Source organism: Armigeres subalbatus, chromosome 1 (genome assembly GCF_024139115.2).
Source record: "Armigeres subalbatus isolate Guangzhou_Male chromosome 1, GZ_Asu_2, whole genome shotgun sequence".
Classification (NCBI taxonomy): Eukaryota; Metazoa; Arthropoda; class Insecta; order Diptera; family Culicidae; genus Armigeres; species Armigeres subalbatus.
Window position 1 is genome coordinate 5277195 of NC_085139.1, and position 26512 is coordinate 5303706.

The window sequence follows — 26512 nt, forward strand, 5'->3', positions numbered from 1 at the left end:
TTAGTTTGCAATAATATATGCAAGTCATTTATAGATTATGAAATTAAATTGCATTATTTATTGGATTCTATTGTCATGTGATGGGACACATTAAATAGCGGGTTGTTAGATTTTATCTACCTAAACCACTTCTTCCTTTTCATGTGTTGCTCTTTGATGAATAAGATGGAATGCAGTGTTGGCAGAGTCATATTTTCTATCCGCGTTTCTCTTATTCAGGCCTCTACACGCTAACTTAAAACAACCCAGTGGCTGGGTGGTTGTTACCCGGATTTTTTTGTAGTTAGCAGTTGTCAAAATCTGGGTAAGCAATGTTTTCATGTGATGAGTGTGATTCACCCAAATTTTGAGTAGTTGACATCACAAGAAAAAAAAATGCAATACCCAAAATTATAACGTGCTAACAGTTGAATTATAATGGTTAAACGATTTGGGTAAATGAGACTTGTGAAAAATTTGAAATATTCCAAAATGGCGATCTAATGAAAAGTTTATTCTTGTGCAGGATTTTTCATTTTTGTGATACATCCAAAAATCATAGCTAAATGGAACAATTACGGGAAGTGTTGGACGGCGAAAGCTACAAACTTTTAACAGGTACATAATATCCATAAAGTTTTTTTTTGTTTGATGTAAAATCTAAATTATTTAGGCATTCAATGCCGGCTTCCCGGCTGCAAAATGTTTGTAGTTGGTGGGGAACAAATGTTCAAAGCTCATGTGAAATCGCTGCATAACATACGATGCAGCGTAAATAATGAAATTCCGATTGCTTGTGTTGACTGCAATGCAGTATTTCATTATTATCAGCATATAATGAAGTATCACACGGAACAACTGGTTACCCGAGAGGTTATTAACACCAGCGGTTGGGACGTAACCGATGTGCATTGTGGTTCATCAGGACAGGATACCCTGCCTGACCCAGAAAGATCGAACGAAGATGAGCAGATAATAATGGGTGATATTGTTAATCCTATGTACTATTGCAACGCAACTGGATTAGATGAAATGCGGAACAAGGCGGTTGATGCAGTAACTAAGTTACGCTGCGATGTAAGCCTACCGGAAACCAAATTGGTTGGAATAATGGACATGGCAACAAGCCTATTGAATGCTTATCAAGTATTTACTTTAAGTAAGTTCAGAGAATTTGCGAATAAAAAAGGCTTATGCGATCAAGATGAGGACTACGCAGAATTCGTGAATTCTCTGGAACTTAAGGACCTGTTCGCAGATGTAAAAACACCCGAACTCAACTTATCCTATCTAGCATATAAGTCTTGTGGTTCCGTACCCGATGTGCAAGAGATTGTTCTAGGTAAAAGAACAGTTACAAGAGTAGTCCCTTGTGCAGCTAATTCAAAATACAGACCTTTGAAGACGGTTCGGAAAACGAGAACAGTGAAGGACGCGGCTCATTATATTCCAATCATTAAGGTACTGGAACTAGTCATGAGGAATCCTGATGCTAGAGCCTGTGTGCTAGCCGAGAATCGATGTGATGGATACATTGGCGGTTTCAAAGATGGTTCACTGTATAAAAGTCAGGCTATTTTCAAAAAAAATCCATACATTATAAGATTGCTACTCCATTCAGATGAGGTTGAGTTTGCTAATCCGTTAGGTTCCCGCAAAGGCAAGAAAAAGTTAACTATTATTAGTATAAAGATTCAGAACTTTGATCCTGTGATAAATTCAACTCTTGACCGTGTTTACTTCATTTTGTCTGTGCAATCTAGTGTTCTTAAAAACTATGGATATGCTAAAGTACTACAACCTATGTTAAATGACCTGAAAGCTTTAGAAAACGGAATTGAATTGAAGATAGGTGAATCAGATTATAAACTGCATGCAGTGCTGGTCAATGTAATTGGTGATACAGCTGCTTTACACGACATTTTCAATATTATGGGCCCCCAGTCTAAACTATTCTGTAGAGTTTGTTATATATCTAGAGATTATTTTAGAGCAGGGAACTTCGGTGATTTCTTACCGCATAGAACACCAGAATCTCTGCAGTCAGACGTTCAATCAGTCCTTGATTCGAGAAAAGCACCAAACCAATGTGGTTTGGTAGGAGAATGTTGCTTACACACAATAGGATATTTCAATTATGGGAAAGATCGTTCTATGGATCCCATGCACGATTTGTGTGAAGGGATCAACATGATGGTTATGAAACTTATTCTAAGAAATTTGGTTGTTATCCGTAAAACACTCACTTGCGAAAAGATCAACAGAGCTATTGAAAATTTTGAATATGGTTCTTGCGAAGTTGAAAACAAGCCGTCATCAAACTTCACTTTGGCTATCCTTAAGTCACGAGTAAATTCTATTCCCCAATCAGCTTCGCAGTGTTGGCTTTTGCTGAGAGCTTTCCCATTCATGTTCCATGCTTTCATTTCAATCGACCCAAATTTTGTGCAAATTATCGGAGTACTACTAAAAATTAATTATTTCGCTTTCTCCCATAAATATGACGAATGTACCATACCTGAATTTGAGGTTGCAATCCATAGATTTCATTTCTTGTTTAAACTCTGCTTCCCAAACACACATCCCATAAATAAAATTCATCATTTATCTCATTACCCCGAACTAATTAAAACAAGCGGCCCGCTCACTAGTTGTTTTGCGTTTGAATCAAAGTACAAACTATCTAAAAGTCAAGGTAGAACTTGCAATAATTTCAGAAACCTAACATACAGCATTACTAAAAGGATAAATCTCAGACAAACAGACAGCATAATTAAACATAACTACATTTCAAAAGTACACACTATCATATCTTGCCAAGAAATCAATAAAGCTTGTTTGCAATATGCTATTCTACTGTTTGAATCTCCACCGATTGTTACTATGATAAATAATTTGGTCATAGATAATACTAGTTTCCGCCCCGGAATGGTGGTAAAGTTCAAGATTTGTGAAAGCAAACAATATGGAATAGTAGAAGCGATAATAACCTGGGATGAGAAAATTATTTTTGTGATTCAGCAGCTCATTATAGAAAACATTGAAGTCGATTTGTATAGCTTGAAGGTTACGGGAATTGATAAGTTAGTGAGAGTTTTGAGTTCACAAGTATCAACTCGAAAAGCGTACAACTTATGGAAACGAGTAGGCATAGATGAACCTTTTTCATACATAAGTCTTAAATATTTCGATGACTAGCAAGTGTGCAAATAAATGAACCATACACTGTAATCTACCATAAACAGGTGCAAAATACAGCTAACTATCTTAAAATGCATTAATAGTTCTTAACACCAACAAATTGCAATCACACCCATACCCTATTCCGACAAGTACCCCCAGTATTATACACCATTTTACTACCCATAAAACATAACTGTCCCACATAGATAGAAAATCAAGCAAGGATGGGACAGTTATGCTTGCAGCGGCGGATCAGCCTACGCGGGAGAAGCAGTTTCTAAAATTGTAAATATCTATGCAAAATACAAAACACTTCATACATGATGCTGACAACGGGGCAGTGTCGAGGCATAATTAATCGATTTTTCCCATGAAGCTTGGAATTCATTATCACTACGATCCAACTTACTTGATACTATAATACATCACGTCTTCAAAGCTAGTGTTTCTTCTGTTTCCTTCCAGATAACAAAGTAACCGATCGTTCACTCATGTTGCTGGCCGACAGTGATTTGGTGACAATCGGAATTACTGCTATAGGGCCTCGGAAGATAATTCTGGCCGCTATCGAAAAGTTGTATGCCATCCAATTGCACTCACAATCTCGTTCTGATGACATTGAAGACACAGCTCACGAGCTGAATACCGAACGAACCGGTAAACAGGTAACTAAATTTACTAAATGCTGATCACAATTATATAGCACTAATTTGCTGGCACTATGTTTTAGGATCTGAGAGCTAAACTTGTCGAGGATGCTGCGTTCCGAAATGTTGTTTACAATCAGCTGGACCAGAACATTGTCCCGAAAGTAAAACACTTACATACAATGGTTCAAATTTTGTGTGGACAGTTCGAAAGGGCGATTTACGATAACAAGGGGTAATTATCACTTTTAAGGTAGTAACACAAAGCGAGCAACAGCGACATAACTAATTTTACTTTGTACATTTTTAATAATATTTTAAATATAATCAGTTTATTACTTTTTAATGCGTATATGAAAATACTTGATGCATATTTGGTCTAGGCAAAATTGTCCTATGTTACGTTTAAGAAAAAAAATCAAACTAATACATTTGTTTCGAAATATGCAGTTGTCATCGAATAGCCTGTTAACATTATGATCATTAAATGATATAATTAAAATATTGGTGGTGAGGTGATTAAAATATTGGTGAGGTTTAATATCAACATATTCTTTGTCAAATGATAAACCTCGTATTTAAATTTTGGTAGTGCCCATAATTTGTATAATCTTTACAGGTACCCCACAACAAACGAGCAGTGGAGACTGGCGAAAGATATTATCAAGACGTTTCCTCAATTGAGACATACGCGTATTAATGAAAATGCTCCAGATGAGGTGAAGTTTAACAATTATCAAATTTACTATCTTTTGTATTATATAGATCTTATCCATATTTCAGTCGACATTTTTCTGGTGGAAAAGCGGAAATGCAAGTAGTGACCATTCCGGTTATATCTACCACCGAGTTCGCAATATTGAAAAATGAATTCCCAAAGAAATAAAAAAATACTCCAGACCTCCTCAAGAACCATGTGACTCAATTCCAACATTAGTTGTTGAGCGAGCGATCAGTTTGGTGGAAATAAATGCGAGTTCCGATAACATTGCCGAAATTTCTAAGGAAATGGAGGAATGCTACCCGCTGCATCGATTGTTGTTACGGGAAAAGAAGACATTTGATGAAATACTACATACTTTCCCACATTTTGCGTCGTACAACGGCATAATGGTGAGTACAAATGCAATTACAGATAAGCAAATGTAGCCGTCTTAATATATTTTAAATATTGTTGGTAGTTAATATGAATTTGCTATATTTGGCTTCTTTTGTAATTTACTACTATTATTATTAATATATTATTACTGAACAAAACTGTTTTTACCAGATCAATGAGGCGTTCTACAGGATGAAACCACATGTGTCCCGTCAGCTGGAATTTTCACCGGTTTTGGGTAGAGCACTTTTGCTGGTTTCTGGCATGTTCTCAAGCATTGAAGATTGTAATTAATTTGAAGAAAATCTTGCGATTGATTTATTCACTAACCATTATTAAATTTATTCTAGCATATGTCAGAGGAACATTGCGAATTTTTACAAGATTGCAGAAAAAGGGAATGAAGTCAAATCAAGCCGGTCCATCAAATATGATATTGGCGGAGCAAATTCTTGTTTCTCCACTGCTGCAATGGTCACAGACAGGTATAACTCGATTGTAATATTTATTCTAGCATCAATTATTAATTCTATTAACCTATAATTAATTCCAGGATATAGAGGCACATGTCGAAAATACACGCGGAGAGCCCCACATTGTATGCGAGTCATCAGTTTTTGGTGCGGGAAAGTACAGTATCATCTTTAACGGAGTAATACTTGCTTCCAGTGTCTCATTTATTGAGGTCCTTGATATTTTTTGGAAAAGTTTTGTTGTGTTTGGTGTGGTTGTCCCAACAAAATTGCAAATGTGCCATGATGTATTTTCGATTCTTGTTTATGGCACATTGCAGCAGAGCAAACGAAAATCTGTTAACGAGTTGTGCACAAATTTGCGAGAGGCAATCAAGGCCGAAAGTGCTCAGTAAATATTTTGATCTAAGTTATGTAAGCAAAACTATACTAGCTTTATGATTGAATATTGTTTTTATTATACCAATAAGCAAAATAAAACGCTTATTTAACCATACATCTTTGTATTTTTTTTGGGGCTAATTTTTTTTGGGAATTTAATAACAAGAATACTGACCCAACTCAAGATAAATGGGTAGTGGTTACCCTGTTTCAAAACGTCAAAATATGGGTTCCGTTTACCCATATTTCTCTGCCGCCTCGTATACCCAAATTTGAGTAAGGGTACCCATACCCATTTTAGAGTAACCACGGTTTTGCTGAATCTGGGTGACTTTGACAGAATTCTGGGTAGATCCAGGTTAGCGTGTAGTTTCTACTATAAAAATTTTCTCAGTGTATCAGTGTCAGAGTTTGAGTGAAACATGGCCGCCATCTCCTCCTCTCTGTTGCTCTACTGTAAAAACCCATAAAGAACTGTCATTGTTTGTGTGAAGAATTTTGCTTCGACTTCGCGAATTTGTTCTGACACACCTGTAGTTTATGTGTGCGTGCACAGCCCATCCAAACCAGCCGTACAACAGTATAGGTAGTACCACCTGCTTATAGGTGGCAAGCTTGTTGACGATGGAGACCTTTGATCGGCGGTTGATGATTGGGTAGAGTTTCTCCAGCATGATGGTGCTCTTGATGACCCGGTCGTCCACATGTGACCGAAAGAGGAGCTTCTTTTCCATTATCAGTCCAAGGTTACGAGCTTCGTCCACCCAGATGACTTCGTTGTCCAATACCTTGATCTTCGGCTTCAGGGAGTCAGAGTTGCGATGGGGGAAAACGATGACCTGTGTTTTCGCAGCATTAACCCGAATCTTCCACGTGTGGAGGTATTTCACGTAGGCGTTGAGTCCTGCTTGGAGTTTGTTGCCGAGGGCACTGATGACTCTACCTTTGTAGCTGATAGCCGAGTCATCAGCAGATAATGATAAGTAGGGCACCATCTGACGGAAGAGGTGGGATGTCGGATGTGTAGAGGTTATACAGTATCGGTCCCAGAATACTGCCTTGCGAGACCCCGGCTGGGATCGGGTATGGGTCCGAGAGCACGCCGGAGACACAAACCTGCGCCGCTCTTTCACGGAGGTAGTTGGTGATAATTTTCACGTTGTAGATTGGGCAGTTATGCTGCATGAGTTTGTGCGTCAGGCCGTCATGCCAGACGTTATCGAACGCCTTCTCTATATCGAGCAAGGCCATGACGGTGGTTTTGGACAACTCTTTGGCACACTTGACCTGGTTGGTTACCCTTTGTAGTTGATGGAGCGTAGAATGACCTCGTCTGAAGTCGAACTGGACGTCCAGAAGTATGTTGTTCTCCATCGTGTGGTCGAGCAGTCAGGTGTAAATCAAGAAGAATACACAGCTATAGGTGTTTCAATCTGCCCAATTTATGGACGAGAAGAAGGCGGGGGTGAAAAATTCATTTTCGATGCAAAACATAAACAAACCGGCTGGCTCTCCCATACTAAAATCCAAGATGGCTGAATCGTGAAATTGGCAGATTGGAACACCTAGTGGTGTATTCATCTTGGTGTAAATGACCCTCTCGAACAACTTGCTGACGGACGATAGAAGACTTATGGGCCTATAGCTGGCAGGATTGGTTGGGTCCTTTCCTGGCTTGAGAATGGGGACCACCTTTGATAATTTCCATGTGGAAGGAAAGTAACCGATCGCCATGCAGCGATTGAAGATGCATGCCAAGAGGTTAATAGCACAGACAAACAGACATAACACATTGAACATTCAATCATCAAATTCATCGTCGTTCAAACACTAACGACATCTGTTGATATCAGTTAGTTGGGCAAATCACGAACCAGATGGCGGTAGTGAGCAAACGTCAAACTCGAGCAAATCCGATGCGCGCGCCACAAGTGATCGATTGGCCAACTAAAGATTATTTAAATTGGCCAGTAAATCAGTGAACGATGGAAATTTGACGAGTGTTATGTCTGTTTGTCTGTGTTAATAGCTTTCGGACCGAGATTTTTCAGAACAATGTTGAAAGTGCCATCAAAACCCGGGGCCTTCATGTTTCAAGAGAACCGAATATGGTTCCTCAGTTCATCCGGTGAAACTCTTTTATCCTCCGGGAACTCGCACAGAAGAGTGGAGAGATGGTTGACGCTGGCCGTTACCGATGCTTCCATCGGACTGACAATGTCTCGACCCAAGTTGTGAGACGCAAGAATTTTTTTGGAGATTACATTTGCTTTTTCACTAGCAGTTGTATGAATTTTATAAACATATTTAAGCGGAGGTACAGGCTTTGGTTTTGTTTTCAAAATCTTAGTTAGACGCCAGAAGGGCTTTGAATAGTACGGAAGGTTTTTGATTTCTTTGTTGAACTGCCTATTTTTTGGTTTTTCTACTCGTATAGCAATTATCCGATTAAGTTTTTTATAAAGCACTTTTCGAGAAGGATTCTGCGTCCTTTGAAATTGTCTTCGTATACAGTTACGCAAAGAGATTATACGTTTAGTTTCATCATCTAGTTGGGTGAACTTACTTGTAACTAATGTTGTTGGGATGTATCGGATTTCCGCCTCACCGATGGAATCAGTGAGCTGCTGGGGAACTCGGTCGATATCATCTGTCGTCTTCGTCTTCGATATCATCTGTTTCACTTCGAGAACCACCGGGAGGTGGTCCGACGCAAAGTCGGTGATCGCTGTAGGTTTGGAGCAGCTCTCAGCAATGTTGGTGATGATAATGTTCAGTGTAGACCCGACACCGGCTGACGAATAAAAGGTTGGAGAGTCTGGGTGGAGGACAACATAGTGTCCTGATTGTAGGTCCTCAGCTTGCACTACGCCATTCTTGTTGTTCTTCAGGTTTCCCCACATTGAGTGCCCCCACTGGATTTCATTCTTCTGTCGTGCGATGGAACCATCCGAACTCTTACAGTGAGTCGGACAGTAGATCGCGATGATCTCCACAGGTCCTTCGGGTGTCATCAGCTCGATGCCGATCGCTTCAATGATCGACAGATGGAAGCCGGGAAGAGTCTTGAATTGGAGTCCTTTTCGAATGGCGATATCAACACCACCACCCTGTCGTTGTCCGGTTCGATCCAATCGGTAGATGGTGTGGCCCGGTAGGTAGAAGCTCACGGATGGCTTCAGATGTGTTTCCGTGAGAATTGCAACGTCGATTTGGTTGGTTTGTAGAAACTCGATGAGCTCTAAGTTTTTGGTCGCCACCGAACGGGCGTTCCAGTTAAGGATTTGGGTGGGGAATGTTGGAGTTCATGAACATTTGCATCATCATCTTTTGCATTTCTGCTACGAGCGTAGTTAGCTGCGCAATCGCACTCGTAACAGATACTGGAATGACCTCCGGGTTGGGCTGGGAGGCTTGGAAGTTTGGATGTGTTGGATGCTGTCCATAGGTCGGATTGTTCCACTTGAAGCCTGGTGAAATTGCTCCGAGGGGAGCAGATGAGGCGAACGACCGCGTTGTCGACTGCGTTGCTGATCCTGAGCCGGGGTGGGTCTCAGCGTTGGTGGTGGAAGGCCGGGGAACGAATCGAGGTCGATGAGGTTCTCCTTCTTCTTTTTCTTCTGTTGGTTCGGTTGGTTCCGTGATGAGGCTAGCATTCAGATCCTACGGTATTCCTCTGGCTTGGGGCAGCGCTTGTCTGTCGACATGTGGTTTCCGACGCAGTTGGCGCACTTGTACTTGCAAGCACCCTCGATGAAGCAGTGTTCCGTCCAATGTCCCAGAGAACAGAAGTTGCACCTCGGCTTCATGTTGCAGTTGCGAGTGCCGTGGCCGAAGTTGAGGCACCGCATGCATTGCGTTACGCTTTTGTTATGGCCCTTGTACGCTTCCCATCAGACGATTGTTTGGTCGATTGAGCGAACAGCATTCAAGGCACCGAGCGTGATGCTGCCTTTGGTAAAGTGTACCAGATACAGAAAGTCCCTGTATTTTACACTTCGGTTCCGTCTGGTGATAGGAACTACCGCCAGCGGTTTCAGGTTGTAGTCATCCTTCAGTTTGTTCAGGATGTCCGCCGCTTCGATTGTCGGCAAGCCATGGATCACCGCCTTGAACGGCTTCTCAGACGCCATGTCATGCGTGTAGAATTCTGCACCAGCTTTGGTCAGGTCTTCGTCTTGCCGTAGTCCTTCTCCGAAGCAATTCGCGAAGTCGAAGCAAATTCTGCTCTTCCCTCCTATGGGAAATCCCATTGCTATCTGTCAGAGTTTGAGTGAAACATGGCCGCCATCTCCTCCTCTCTGTTGCTCTACTGTAAAACCCATAAAGAACTGTCATTGTTTGTGTGAAGAATTTTGCTTCGACTTCGCGAATGCTGAGCTTGATGCCCATACTGGTGAGCTGGTATCCGGCGGTAACGCCGATGGCCTTCATCGTTTTCTTCAGCTTTACGTGTGGAATTGCTTGAACTACCAACGGAGGTAGTTTCGCCTTCGCCGAGAGCGAATTTGCCGGCTGGTCGTCGTTGTGGCGCTGAGTGGCGCCCTTCCTGCGGCAGGGGACCTGTGTCTTCGGTGTGGCCGAAGTTTTCATCGACGATTGGTCGTCCTCATCGTTGATGCCATTGTCTTCGCTCAGCAGCGCAAACATGTTCGTTTGTTTAGGGCGACTTCGGATGCCGACGTAATCAGTACCGCCGCCGGTATGTTTCTGCTTCTCCTTCTTTTTCGCCGGACTATTCGAAGAGAGGACCTGGGGTGGCATTGTGCATCTCGATTCGAACGTAATTCTATCGAGTCGAACGTGTTTGGCATTACGGTTTTCGATTCGATCTCGAAAACGACTCATCGTTCGAGTTTGCTCGAGGAGGTACAAGAATAACGAGTTGTTTTGGCATTATGGAAACTCGACAGCACACTGAAAAACGACTCAAGTCGAACGAAAAACACTCGTCACCTTTATAGCTTTCGAATGTTGTTCAACTATTCTTGCTAAAAGTTTTTAATTATATTTGTTATTATTTCTCTACGGGAAGAGAATAAATGTTTTATTATTGTCTCTTGAGGAAAAGAATGTCATTAGTATACCTACTTTTATAGTTTCCAGACAAGATGCAATCTCTAATTATCCCGAAATCCGCGTAAAAACGACTTCAACTAAAATCGTTTTTTTTTAGTTTTCACGTATTTCTTGACGATTTCAATAAATCGCGTGGAAAATCTATGAGGAAAATATGCGTAAAAACGTGTATATTCCAAAATCTACGTAAAAATAGATGAGTTAAACAAAAAAACGCGCATGAGATGACCCAAGTGCATTTAACTAAAACACATGGAAACATCAAAGTAATTTATTATCGAATCCTTCTTTAGCTTTAAATTATTTAGCTCAAAATTGGATCTGTGGCATAAACTCGAATAAACATAAAACTTAAAATTTGTGTCGTAACAATATCTCAATTTACAAAACATATCGTATCGGCATAATGTTTTAATCGGTTGCAATTGCTCAACAAATAATATTGCTTTTAAAGTCATTGAGCACAATTTGCTTGTTTATAAATTACTGCACTAATAGAAATCAACACATTTTTATTGGCAAAAATCTAAAGTAATTTACAAATAAATTTTATGTGTCCGTTAATAACCACCCGCTTTAGGATAATCCACATGAAGGTTATTAGTTAATAACGGTTATGTGTATTTCCACATACATGCTATGCGAATTCACATAGCCATTATGTGGGAAATGCTATAGTCAAAATTTATTTGTGCCACACATAATGGATATGATTGGATTTTTTTGTCTTTATTAAGGAGACTTTCAGCACGAGGCTGGCTCGTCTCCGTGATTGGATTTTTGTCAGTGTGCCAATTCATGCCCTGAAGGATGCCTTTCTAACAGGCAACATGCTACACGTGGATGAAATTACTCTTATTCTCTTTGTTTACTCACATTCGCCATGCGCTGAAGGTTGTCTCTCCAGCGGGCGGCATACTAAACACGGAGACAGCTATCTCTTATTCTCTCTGTTTACATTTAGTTTGACAGAACATACTCGATGGAACTAGTACAGCACCATTCGAAATCTTGTACTGCGACTGAATGAAGTCGAACGAAATACATAATGCCGCAATTTTTTCGAAACGAATTCAAAAACTTACGAATCGAGTGATTCGAATCGAGATGCGCAATGTCACCCCTGGTGGTCTCTCTTCCCCATCGCGCTCACACTCGCGTTCAACTTTACTTCGCGCGTTCGAAATTCAACTGCGTGTTCACTCTTCGACAGCTTATACTGGAATGAGGAGATTTCCGTTGCATCTTTGAACCTTTCTACAACTCGGTGGAAACAGCTTGCAACATCATTAGCGTGACGTCCTGCAGTTGATTCGTCCCATAAGCAATAAGTAATAACGGGTAATGTTTTTGCATATTTTCCAACCGGAGCAAAAGTCTCATTATATGCTAGTAAACGCTGAGAAAAAACTATGCTTTTGTAACCATCAATCCTTGGTAGTTGGAAAACCTAGAGAGATTTTCGAAATCTTCAGCATTTTATTGTTATATTACTAATCGTTTACTGACCTTTTGTAAGTTGACAGCCAACACAATGCAATCAGGTTTCACTTCATAGCCATCCTTACGATAAGCTTCTCTTGTATCGTCTTTTAAACACAAATGATCCGCATATTTGCGACAGACAAAACACGATTCAGTTTCATCAGATGAAGGTGATCAGTTTTATGTTAGATAGAGGAAGTGCACAACTCGCTTTTTTTATGTCCCAGTTTTACAATAGAAATATTCAACGTGGCAGGTGATTCAAACGTGGCAGTAAAACTGATAACTGACTTTTGGGACATGGTTATCCTTCATATAGTGGTCATACATGGACTTTTGCGTCAAATCCGATGGCAAATAGAGACTGTTGGGAGCGTGCTCTCGTCTCTGTAGTGCGGAATCGATGGGCCAAACGAATTGATGTGTGCCTTCACAGCATCTCTCTGGGTCGTATCACGCTTATGTTTGCCTCTCTTTGACAATCTACTGAATCCTTTAGCATTTCCATCTACGGAACGGTAAACTAAATTTCTGGAAAGTAATTATATTTTCAGAATATAGTAAAATAATGAAATCATTCCTTTTTTACGCGCAATTCTCATTGTAGCCGATCGTGTTCATGTAGAATTTCCGGCAAACTTCCAAACGTTCTGTATTACTAGCTATCAGATGAAACGAATAGCTTTTACGCTTTTTTGGTTCTTCCAGCATGAAACGATTTTTGATACGCTTTTTTAAAGGAACTATCTGCACTGTTTCTCTAACTAAAGAATATTTGCTGCTCTACGATGTTCATATCCCAGAAACGATCATGAATTACCGCTCTATCGTCCTTCCCAATTTTTTCGGCACATTTTTTCCGACACTTGCAGTCAGCTAGTTTCATCGAATGTGACGTACGCCTTTTCTTAGCCTCTTTTTGAATTTCTTTTTTCGTTCGCTTCTGAACTGGTAAAACCGGAGAAATTTCTTCATTGAAAAAACTTCTGATCCGACGGGATGGCAAAATCCAAGGACCTCTTTAAAGAATCCTGAGTTAGACGATTGGGGGTTTTCTGGCAGGTAGAAGAAAGACCTGTTGTTCGGTTGAGTGTTGAAACTAAAAGGAGCTTTGCTCCGTATTTATTCGGAGAGCTGTGTCTGACAGCAGTGTTGCGCGCAGCGCTGTCTGTTGATTCAGACACAGTAAATTAAAAATAATAAAGAATGTGTTTGCGATACACAATACTCTTCATCCGAGCTTTCATCCGATTTATACATGGCAAGATATTCCAATACCGACATTTTGTACTTGATTTAACAAACTGCGAAATACTGGCACTCAGATCAAATGGATGTTGATAACAGTATGGAAATCGTCATGGCAATGTGACTGACTTGCGGTTGCTTTGCTAATTTATGAAGATGAGCGATTCCAAGCAACAGCATCAAAATTTAAGAAAATTTTTAATTCATGATTTTCTATTGAGTTGAAACTTTGCACAGTTTTTCAATTTCATCTAAATCGTTATTTTTCGATATCAAATCTTCATATTGAGTCACGACTAACTTTTCAAAAGCATATATATGAAAATTATTAAAAAATATTTAAAAATCTTCACATCAAAAACTTTATGTTCTATTTTTTTTATTTTTTCAGCAAATTTAGACAACTAAATGGTGATTCTTAAGAAAATGTGCATAGTAAAAAAAATTTTTTGCCTTTAAAAATATCATTTTTGTCACAAAACTCAAATATCTCAAAACCCTATCTTTTTCGAACGTAATTTTTTAGGAAAACGGTCCATTATATTAGCTATCTACCATAAAAATTTGGTGATGGTAAACTAATAAACAAAAAGTTATGACATTTCAAACATTTCACAATTTTCACATATAGTAAACAAAAAAATTTCCGTGTATTTTTTTTTCAAGAATCGCAGTTTGATGCTGATTTTATTGTTAAGGGCCTTGCGTGAGTTAAACAAGTTGTTTGTATGATATTCCATATTTATGTATTCATCGATATTATGTATATTATATGTATAAATATTATATGTATAAATAAATAAAATGAATTAATATTATCCTAAGTATTAAATTAAATGTGGCAGTTACACAATGTTGTTATAGAAACTCTAAGAGTTTTGGGTTTGAATTTTGGTATGGGTTATGATATCATGAAAACAGTTTATTATTACTTATTTTTATTTATTGTTATTCAAATTTTTAAAATATCGAACACTTTTGAATTATTATCAGCACAGTTTGAGTATAGTTTTGCTTTAATTTTATTTTCCGACAATGGAATGAAACAGTGAAATTTTTGGGTTCCTTGGATCGTTTTCGCGTTATTAAATTGCTCGCTGAGCTCTGAAGCCTTTATTTCGTACTCTTCAGTAGTAGTAAAACAAAATGATAATTTGGTTAAATCTTTTCTTTTCTACGATTTGCCCAATCAAAGGTTCTTTCGCAGTTTTAATTGGATGCTCACGTTCTTTGGCTGAACTTGCTCTTGTGGCCATGCGCTTTATTGTTCCTCCAATAGCATCACAAGGACCTTTGCCATGTGATGTAGCAAAAAATGCCATTCTGCATCAATTCCATACATTGATTTAAATTGACATAGGCTCGAAAAATTCTTACGATTTTTGTACTGCGACGCTGCTCCATCAGACATGAAATATATCTTTTGACTTCTTTATGCTTATCAATGCGTAAAAAGTTTATCATTTTTCAATGAACAAGTTTACGGATACTGAATCGTGTCTTAAATCTTCGGAAATTATAATAAAACTTAAGTGTTCAATTTGCGTACTTCCATTAAAATAAATAACGAATGGATGAATTGTAGCTTGTTGTACGTTCCAGTGATGGGACTGCACTTCATCTTGCAATACAAAGCTGTAATTTTCAGAAAAATCACAAATGACTAAAATTCACCATTTTGTAATGTATTTTTCGTATTTTTTAAAAAGCTGGATTGTTCTGTTTTAATGAAATCGTGAGGATTAAACTTTCTAATTTCAAGCAAAATATGACACAAACTCATCTACAGGTTTTACAATAGTTTCTATGTCACACCTATCCGTGGTCACCCATTGCTCAAATGATAACTGATCAATATATTTTCTTCAAACTCAGCGAATAAAGTATTTTCCAATGATGAAGAATCTGGACAATCCGAACAAGATCGTAGATAGCAATTTGATGTTGTATTTTCACACAAAAGACTACCAGTTAACATTTTAATATCCTTTGTTAAATTGATTCTTTTCAAACTATGTAAAATAAGATTAATATTCTCATGGGTTGTGCACACACACATTATGTGTTCCTGAATTGGAAAGAAGCTTACATTGCCTTGGCCGAAGGCTTGCAAATGAGGAAAAACCTATTTTAATATTATCGTGAATTTCCTTGAAGCGTGTGTACGCTTCTTTCAAAGTCGTCATCATTAATCGTTTTTGGATTGCTTGACGCTTTCCATCTTTTTTTACTGATACATAATCTTTTTGACCAGGCATAGCTCGACTTATTTCATCATCTTCAAAATATTGAACTACTATTTCTTTTGTCTCATCTGTTAATGCAGTACTAGACCTAGTATTTTTGGTTGAAAGACAGTTATTCTTCAATTGTTTTGCCTCTTTTACTGTATTTCTATTGGTTTTGAACTCATCAATGGCATCCTGAATAGACCACGAACTTGGCAGCATCGACAAAATCAATAATTTTCTTTCCTTGTCGTGGCTGCATTCGAGAACCTTTCCTTCATATTTATAATTACCTCATCGTAGTCTGTATTTTCCACATCATCAGGTCCTAATTTGAAGAGGTTTCTTCGTACAGCTTCGTTTATTTCACGGTATTTTTCTCCGGATAATAAACGTAGTCCATCTTACTCCATTTAACCGGAGTCACTTTTATCCCAGCTATGCCCTCGTTAAAGCGTTCGATGTTGACCTTTTGGATACACTCATCTTCCGATTGATTTGTTGAAACAGATTTCGCTGATGGTACGGTGGCAAGGCTCTCAGCACTTAATACTTCTGGTAATTCCTCAGTTGTTGTCGATACATCTGGCAATTCCTCAGTTGCTGTCGTTTTCGAACTTCCTGCGCTCTGCTCAACCGATGATATACAGATTGCTCTTTTGTCAACGTTTAGACGGCAGGACGTGCAAATGCGTAAATTTGTATTCAATGTGGACATTGGAGCATAACCAGTCGCTTTCAGTTTATCTATGGTGCTTTCGGTGAGATTTCGTAACTCTTTTGAACACTTTTTCCATCAAACGGCCTACAACAGTTGAGAAAGCGGCTACTCATGTTGTTCGTAATATTTCAATAAACAAAATCACTTTTAAGTTTTTACTGACTAGTTTGGTGTCATTTGCTTGACTGAAGAAAAAAATTACTATAAGATCTTTAACAACCTTAGTAGTAGTAATTTTTTGCTTTTTCGTGAAGCATTGTCATGGTATGTACCTATCATGCATTTGTTGTTGTTGAAGATACCCGTTTCCTCCCGATCATAAAGTCTATTCTCTAAGAGGTATATTTTTGCAGGTAAACTATAGACGTACACGTGTATATAAATCTTTGATTTTGCAGCTTTTGTCTTAAAAATAACATTTCTGATATGTTTCTATCAACGTTATTATCAACAGGTTTCAACACTATTAAAAGAATTTTTCGCCAGTCACGTGCAATGAAAATTATGACACTATCAATACTTTTGATCACAACACTGGATCGTGTCTAAGTTTCTTATAGATGCTATGAATAATTAAATCAAAATATCATGGTTAAGACGCTCTAAAATAATTAATTATCAAAATATCATGAAAACAACTTGTTTAAATCACGTCCCTTAACAATAAAATCTGCATCAAACTGCAATTCTCGAAATAACTTACACAGAAAAATTTTTTTTTACTAAATGTGAAAATTGTGAAATGTTTGAAATGTCATAACTTTTTGTTTATTAGTTTACCATCACCAAATTTTTATGGTAGATAGCTAATATAATGGACCGTTTTCCTAAAAAATTACGTTCGAAAAAAGATAGGGTTTTGAGATATTTGAGTTTTGTGACAAAATGATATTTTTAAAGGCAAAAACATTTTTTTACTGTGCACATTTTCTTAAGAATCACCATTTAGTTGTCTAACTTTGCTGAAAAAATCATAACAATCGAACATTCCGTTTTTGCTGTGCAGCTTTTTAAATATTTTTGAACCATTTTCACATACACCCTTTTGAAAAGTTAGTCGTGACTCAATATGAAGATTTGATATCGAAAAATGACGATTTAGATGATATTGAAAAACTGTGCAGAGTTTCAAATATTTTCGAAATGGTCGCTCAGGATCGACTGACATGCCCCCGTGGAATGCCTCAGATTGTAATTGCAAGTCAGTCATATTGAGTTTTTCAATGCGGCTAGGTAGGAATAAGTTCTTACTTCATAAAGACTCATTGAACATACATGTTTTCAATGTGTTAGGGCAGTAATTTGGGAAGAAATTCATTTAAACACAGTAATAAATGAAAAACAATGAAAAATCTTTGCGAGCCGTTTTCTCATTTGCATTTTTTCTCAGATGTGCTCGACTTGCGGTTAGCGGCAGTATAAGTTCATCACGTAAAAATATAAATCTCGCCTAACTTTTCAAAAAGACCTAAGTAACATTTTTTTCATGAATCAATTTGAATAGCGCAATCAACAGAACAACATGAAAGCTTTTGATTGCAGTACTCAAATTAATTCATGAAAAAAATGTTACTAAGGTCCTTTTGAAAAGTTAAGCGAGAAATGTTTTGCGCTCAAGACCAAATCACCTGCTTTTTCTCATGAGTCATGACAGTGCATACGGTGGGTACGAATTTTATTAACTCTGCTCAAGGGGAGGCTACTGGTGCTGATTGCATTCGGCAACGGCTGGCATAATCCTCACACTTTGTTTTTGTATTGTAACTCCACTTCCATCGCTTGTGAAACTCGGCAAATGGGCTAACTTCTCTGTGAACTTCAAGTTCATTCATTTTTAAATATGGTACATAGAAGTAAAACTTGACAAGAGATTCCAGAGAAAGGAGAAGATAAATAAGATGTAAATCACTTTCCACTTGAGCATACGGTGGCTAGTGATTTTTGTTGTCTTTGCACTTGAACCACAGACAAACAGACATAACACATTGAACATTTACTCATCAAATTCATCGTCGTGCAAACACCAACGACATCTGTTGATTTCAGTTAGTTGGGCAAATCACGAACCAGATGGCGGTAGTGAGCAAACGTCAAACTAGAGCAAATCCGATGCGCGCGCCACGCGTGATCGATTGGCCAACTAATGATTATTTGAAATGATCAGTAAATCAGTGAACGATGGAAATTTGACGAGTGTTATGTCTGTTTGTCTGTGCTTAAACCATTCATCAACAAACCCACAAAACGATCTTTCCTTCATGGTAGGCAGACTTTCTCGTTACCCCATCAAATCCTCACACCCATGCAAACTCAAACCACCAACAAGTAGATCCTTATTCATAGTTTCTGTGTGGGTGTCACACCCACACAGTTTCGATATCTGGTTTTAATTTACGTATAGTTAGTCTAAATAAATTGATACTTGCATCCTTGTTTGCTTAAAAACAAACGATTCGCAATAAAATAACAAAGCTTCCCAGTCCATCTCCAAGAAACACAAATATTTTATCAACGGTACTTACTTTGCATGTTTGGGAAAGCGGGAAAAGAATGACAACAGTTGGCAAGGTTGCCGATTAATGACATTCTGCAAATGTCAATGTCTAAAGTGTGCCAAAGTGTGCCACAATTTGTGAATTGATTGTTCCTTGTTATAGTGAACAGTGTTCCAATCCATGGTAAAAAAGTGAGCTGGGCACATTGAGCTCAGCGTCCCACCCCTTGACTCTGCTGTGTTTTGTGACTGTTGCAATTACCTGAGGAGCAATATGTCCAGATTCTTTTCAACATACATAATTGCATTGAAATTCAATAGTCAATAGAATCCAGGACTGCACTAGTCACTTTTCACAATGAGAAGTATGAGATGAGGAGTGAGAAGAGAGACGTCTCACTTCTCCCTCCTTTCTCACTTATCAGTTCTTACTGCGTAAAGTGAGAAGAGGAAAGTAGGAAGGGAGACGCCTCTCTTTTCACTAATCACTTCTAACTTCTTATTTCTCACTTTTCACAGTGATAAGTGAGCTGTGAGACGTCAAATGACACATTCGACAAAATGACCTTTTCGACCAAAGGACCTTTTTTGGCCAAATGGCCTATTCGGTCAAATGACCTATTTGGCCAAATGACTTATTCGGCCAAACGGCCTATTCGATCAAAAGACGTATTCGGTCAAATGACTTATTTGGCTAAAAGTGCTGCACGTGTAAACCAGTCTGTTATAGTGGTTCAAAATCGAGCGAATGTTAGACCAAGCTTGAAAAACAGCACTTTTCCGATTTTTTGTTTAATATTTTAAAAATAATTAGAGGCGTCAAAAACATGGGTTGTTTAGGGAAGATGAAATAAAGACTGAGCAAAAACTTTGAGGGGAAGGGTCAATTTTTAGAAAGTTCATAATGACAGCATTTTGCTATCGAAAAAAAAGCTTCATGTAGATAGACGTAATAGTGCGTAATGCAAAATATAAATTATAATCGTTCTCAGGTCTAACATATTAAAGCCTGTCCACGTTAAATTTCGGACACCCATCATCCAACGCGATTTTTTAAAATTTTCACAAACCACTGAGAAGATCAATTTACATGACAGCTCAATCTCTCCGCTTCATGTGATTCGTTTAGCTTGTTTTCATTCTTGTCGAAAGTGATAAAATGGCTACAAATCAATTGGACATTGTCACAGTGTCCGAAATTTAACGTGGAAGGCTTTACTCGTTAAATTTTTACCGTAAACTGTAGCCGTGCGAAGCACTAAAATCGTGATGTGAATAAGAAAAACCCAGATTAATCCACCTAGCAGTGATGATGCCTTTCTCGTGCATTATAAAATATATTGAAAAAATCACATTAGAAAGGTCAAAAAAGCTCTTTGGGGGAGTAGATCACATTTTTTCGATCATTTTTAATATTTTTGCCTTGCCACCATTCAAAAAAAATTGTTCTTTGAATTTTCAAGGGGGACCTTTGGGGAAAAACAATGTTTTTTCAATAATTCCGAAAAGCAATGATCGGGCCCATTTCCAATAGCAAACAATTCCCCGTCGAATGCAACTTGTTGCGAGTAAATCGGATAATTCTAAGTTCTAAAAAGTGTGCCTACAAAATTTGTACATACACACACACATACACAAAAAAAAACAGACGTCACCTCAGTTTGTCGAGCTGAGTCGATCGGTATATAACACTATGGGTCTCCGGGCCTTCTATCAAGTTTTTTAGCAATCATATAGCCTTTCGGTACAACTTTGTTGTACGAGAAAGGAAAAAATGCATATGTTACAAATATGCGATCGTGCGGTAGTACAATGATTAGCGATAGTAAATACAATGATTAGCGCAACGGCGCGTTTTGAAAAATACATATGGATTAAAATTCGATATGTTTCCAACTTTCCGGGAATCAGTGTTTGTAGTGTTTTTTCACCAATGTAATATTAAAGTTCAATCATACTACATAGTTGTATGTCATACATTGATTTTGCATCCCTTTGTGTAATAATTGTACAAGTACATTTGTGAAAATGAAACCAACAATTCACATAAATATTAATGAAAAAAAAAGCCGCATAATATGGAAATAAGGAGGTGTATGAAAACGAACGTTATGTTCAAATCACCCATATGCCCAAACTACACCATCATTCCACCCAAACCAAAAAGCAGTTAGCCGTAATGACACGCCTCTTCTTTCCTTCCAAAGCATGAAACAAAATGGCAGCAAACGTAACGAGCGCACGAGAAAGCATGTACGTAGGTATGCGATTTTTATTTCCAACGACGAAACTTTTACAGCTGTGTTGAGGCGGATGAAGTCATCGGCTTCGGGTCTCTAGCGCGTGTGTGGTGTGTGTTCGTCCATTAGTTTTCGTGTTCCACATTTGAAGCTTTGGAAAACTTTGCTTGAGAGGTTAGCATCATCAATAAAGCACGAAAGAAGCAACACAAACATTCATGCTGTCAGTTATATACACACGGTGCTCCCCTGACCGTTATTAACAAAAAAAATTCTCCATCAAAACTAATACCCGGAGCTGAATTCTGGGGCTATACTGCATCTCTGGACGAAATTTGAAAAAAATCGTAGGGCCCGTTTTGGAGTTACGCCCTTTTTAAGACGTAACTGATATATATCGAAGAAATTCACAGGATTCTGTTTCAACACGATCTGAATTTTCTAAGTTGTATCCCCATCTAAAATGATTATCGTATATAAATAATCATCTGACTTTTCTCTGGATTATTAGTGGTTTTAGGAACATGTTGCATGGATTTTGGTCATAAATTAAAGCCACACGATCAAAAATTCGACCGAAACAAAATCGTGTGAAAAACAGAATTCTGTGTATAACATCTCATCAAATACATATTTCTCAACTTCCAAGGCATCGTCAGCGATAAAAAAAAAGATTTTATTTTTGTTATAGCCATTAGAATTCTATACAAAATTGTTGACTATGACGATAAGTAATATGAGATTTGTCTAAGAACATTTAAAAATAAGATTAGCTTCATCTTAAGTCTAAATTCAATTCTAGCCAACTACGTATGATTAATTCTTTTTATTTATGTTTAAATTAAATGGACAATATCAAATGCACACATATCTTCTTTTCGCAATAAATTTCAGCTCGCAAGAGATGGGTTTTATACAACTTCGGCGTATATGTCGATATATACTCTTTGTGGCATCCCTGCCCATGGCCGAATGTATTAAAAAATCCTTTTATATGAAACTTTGGGATATGATATTTGGAGGTCTTCAGAAGATCCTAACTTTCCCAGGAGACAACGAACTTATCAATTGCGACATAGAATCCAGGTGAAGGTTCATATGAGGAGTTGAAAACATTTGGAAAATGCTTCAAAACCTTTAAACAAAAACCACAGATGTCATTCACATAGAGTAATTGTACCACTATTAATAACATGCTCCGATAACGCCAACAATTTTAGATTTAGAGAAATGACATATTAGAAAAAAGTTTTGAGGTCCATTAAGGGCTACTTGTTTATATAAAAACACAATTGTACATAACAAGTGACAAAAGTTATTCTATATAAAAGTTATTGATTTCAACTTGATACGTGTCATTTCCAATGCTCTCGTGCATGCTTAGAGCTGAAAAAAATAACAAAAATTGGAGCAACGCAATTAGCACTTCAATTATATGTTTTTGATTGGTATTGGTATGCGTACATGCATTCAAGGAGCAGTTACCCATCTGTTCTTTACTGTAGCTTCGTCCATACATACGTCAACAAACTTGGAAACAAACTCAAATGGAACAAAAATGTGCGCAGCATCGAGAAGATAGTGGTATGCTCAGTGAAGCCGTTTTTATGCTTAAGATACCTTTGAGGTATCAGACGGTAACGTTAACGAACAAAGAGTGTTCACGTGGATTGAAAGAGGAGGACACTTCATCAATATAGAATCACTGTCCTTGTCGGGAATTAGATGTATTTTTCGCAGCATGGCCGACTTTTTCAATTTTTATTAGTAGCTGAATATTTACAATAGTCCTAATAGTCCTGGAAACGCCGCTCTCGCCGGCTTCGCAATTAGTCATTATTCCTATTATCAGATTTATAATCTTAAGGTCACCTGCAATAATGTACTCGAAATGGTTCAATTTGACAAACTGTTCAATTTAAATACGGTTCGAATTTTCCAGGTAATAAGTGTGGATACAAAGACAGCACTTGTAGCCGATTGTCGCCAGGTTTTGAAATTTTTGTTTGATCTGGAAATATTGAAATCGATACCATTTTCAATAAACACATTTTCGTCAAGGATATGTCTACTGTTTTTAATACATTGAATCAAAGCTGGTACATCATTGTAGTATGCAACTGGTATATCAGCAAACTACACCCGATTCTGTTTTTACATGGCCGTGTAAAAAAATCCCATACAAAATTTTTGCAAAGTTGCTCCATTTAGCGAGATGGATCAACTAGGTCCGAGCTCTATATGATGGACAAAGGAAAAAAAAAGTTGCTCCATTTTGCATGATTCGTCGTTTTTAACTGAAAACTTGTTTTACGCGGAACGCATCCTCCGTGTAAAAAAAGAATCGGTGTACTTTTATTGCTGACGGCTCAATGGAAGTTGAGAAATATGCATAAGACGAGATATAATATTTATTTTCTTCGATATCATACAGTTACGTCTTAAAAAGGGCGTAACTCCAAATTTTTTTCAAATTTCGTCCAGAGATGCAGTATAGCCCCAGAATTCAGCTCCGGGTATTAGTTTTGATGGAGAATTTTTTTTGTTAATAACGGTCAGGGGAGCACCGTGATACACGGTGCGAAATTTATTCACCGCATGCAGAAATGCTACACCCTTAATTTGTTTTACTCAATATTGTGCGGTTACTTGCTAAGTTTTTTTTAAACTTTATTAAGTGTTATTTTAATCTCCAGATTATGTTCAACACCGTACTTGCTAAATGGACACGGTCGGTTAAAGTAGCTGTTCCTTAAATAGTTCGTTAAAGTAGTCGCTAGATTATTCGCTGTTGGTTTGAGCGAGACAGAGTATATGTCAAAAAAAAATAACCAGCAATCTGCGGTGTATTGTTCGAAATGAACGTTTATCAGCAATGGACTTTCTGCTGTACTATAGATCTCGCATAATTTATCAAAAGGACCTAAAGGCTGCCTCACACCTCGGGAAAATTTTCCAGCGGATTTTGAGCCCCGTGTATTTTAAATGGGGCCGGGATTTTGATTTTCCGTGTCCAAATTCCGAAAACATCGCATATGCAAAAATGCATGGGGAAAAAATCCGCGAACCAAATTCCCGAGGTGTGAGGCTACCTTAAGTAACATTTTTTTCATGAATTAATTTGAGTACTGCAATCAACAGAACAACATGAAAGCTATTGCGATTCTTTTCTAAAATTAGCATACTGGCTCACCAGTTACGCGCCGGGTCCCATGCGCCGAGTTGTGCGCCATGCAAAAAGTAAATAAACCAATGAATGTCAAATAGATGTGAGCTTTCGGTAAGCTTTTCCACATTCGCTTGTAAGGTATGTAGCATATTGTCGTCCCTTTACGAAAAGATATTTTTAAGTGATATTGTTCGAGGTTTAGTAGTTTTTTGCTTTTCTTTCGCCTGTGTTGCGTTCGGGATATTTTTTAGGTGGATATTAGTAGTGCAATTATGTTTAATTTGTGATGTAATATTCTACACTTGAGTAAAGTACCATAATATGACACAATACCTTAGCGGCGCACAACTAAGCGAGGCAGAGGTGAATGAGCAAAATGCTATAATATCTCGAGAATCACAATATTGATTGCAGTATTCAAATTAATTCTTGAAAAAAAATGTTACTTACGTCCTTTTGAAAAGTTAAGCGAGAATTCATGAAAAAATTTTACTTAGGTCCTTTTGAAAAGTTATGGGGGAAATGTAATAAAATGCGTAAAGCCAAAATAGAACTTTTTGGGAACTTGCAAGTGTTCTGATTGTTTAAGTTGACTTTTGTAAATTTATTGGTCAATATTTAAGAAGTGCAGTTAAAAGAAAAGTGCATACTTAGTTTATTCAAATTTGATTCAGACTATCTTTTGAAAAGGGTCAAACTTGTTTTTACTGATTTTTTCAAATGGATATAATCGAAAAACGACCCTTCCTACAAAAAAGTGTTGTATGGGTGACTATCGCAAAATCAGTCAAACTTTCTAGTAAAACTTTTTGAAAAACTCTAAATTGAACCCTACACTTAAAAAAATCAGTTATAAAAATTAAAAGTCAATTTGCAAAAAACGCCCCTTTTGATTTGTATGAAATTTTGTCACAAGATAGGTGATTATGTTCCCTACCAACCGTCCATACATCGCAAGCTGGGCACTTTGAAGGAAAAAATTTTCTAACAAAACTTTTTCTTGACAGAATTGATTTTTCAGTGTCTTTAAGGGTGGATTTAACATATGTATACATAATATACTCATATTAAGTATTCCTGTACAGTCAGGCAGAGTACAATGTTTTGGTCGTAACTGGTCGCAACTAAAGAAGCTAATAATGGAATATAATATTTTTTTTTGAAGATATAAACCTCTTCCTAATATTACTCTTAATTTAAAAACAAACTACACACTTAAAATAAATCGCAGATTTCTGTGAAATTTCACCGAAATCTCAACAGCAGAACTGTTCGGTAAAAAATTTACAGATTTTGTGGTAATTTTGACAGTTGGACAAAGGAAAATACCGCAGAAAATCGGTGAAATAATTACCGAATAAATCTGCTGTTGAGATTTCGGTGAATTGAAGCAAAATTCACCGAAATCTGTGAAATGATTTAAGTGTGTATATTTAGTGGCTAAATTAGACAATGTATCATAAAAATAGATTTGCTTGGGGTTCTATAACGATGGCTTTCATTGGTTTAATTTCAGATGAAAATACACTGAAAATAATTCCGACAAGAAAAAGTTTTTGTTAGAAAAACTTTTTTTCCTTAAGAGTGCCCAGCTTGCGATGTATGGACGGTTGGTAGGAACATAATCACCTATCTTGAGACAAAATTTCATTTAAATAAAAAGGGCGTTTTTCGCAAATCGACTTTAAAATTTTTAAACTGATTTTTTTCAGTGTAGGGCTCAATTTGGATTGTTTCCGATATTTTCACTAGAAAGTTTGACTGGTTTTGCGATGATCACCCATACAACACTTTTTTGTGGGATGCGTCGTTTTTCTATTATATCCATTTGAAAATATTAGCAAAAAATTTCAGCTCTTTTCAAAGGATAGTCTAGATTAAATTTGGAAAAACATTTTTGTTTTCATTTCGGATCATCTGGTGATTTTTCATTTCTCATTTTTCATTTCTTACTTCTTACTTTTCACTCCTCACTTCGCACTTCTCACGTCTCACTTTTCACTTCTCACTGCTCACATCGGCCCATAGGGGAAAGAAATGGCAGAAATGACGCTTAACTTTTAAAAAGAACATATGTCACCTTTTA

At 37.6% G+C, this 26512-nt stretch overlaps 2 protein-coding genes across 3 annotated transcripts in view; one reads left to right on the forward strand and one right to left on the reverse strand.

Annotated features, from left to right (window-relative positions):
* Positions 1-26512, reverse strand: part of LOC134220056 (glutathione-specific gamma-glutamylcyclotransferase 1) — a 51382-nt gene that overhangs the window by 9486 nt on the left and 15384 nt on the right. The window lies entirely within an intron of this gene.
* On the forward strand, positions 482-5795 carry LOC134220066 (uncharacterized). Its single transcript, XM_062699022.1, has 8 exons — positions 482-597; positions 3628-3827; positions 3893-4044; positions 4429-4528; positions 4593-4922; positions 5080-5194; positions 5259-5393; positions 5462-5795. The coding sequence occupies exons 1-5, from the start codon at positions 546-548 to the stop codon at positions 4677-4679; spliced, it is 591 nt and encodes a 196-aa protein (XP_062555006.1). The 5' UTR covers positions 482-545; the 3' UTR covers positions 4680-4922; positions 5080-5194; positions 5259-5393; positions 5462-5795.

Excerpts from the sequence above, each read along its gene's own strand:
- LOC134220066 (XM_062699022.1), top strand. The coding sequence starts at position 546 with ATGGAACAATTACGGGAAGTGTTGGACGGCGAAAGCTACAAACTTTTA. Across the intron at positions 598-3,627 it reads AAGCTACAAACTTTTAACAG|ATAACAAAGTAACCGATCGT; the intron begins GTACATAATATC and ends GTTTCCTTCCAG. Across the intron at positions 4,529-4,592 it reads ATGAAAATGCTCCAGATGAG|TCGACATTTTTCTGGTGGAA; the intron begins GTGAAGTTTAAC and ends TCCATATTTCAG.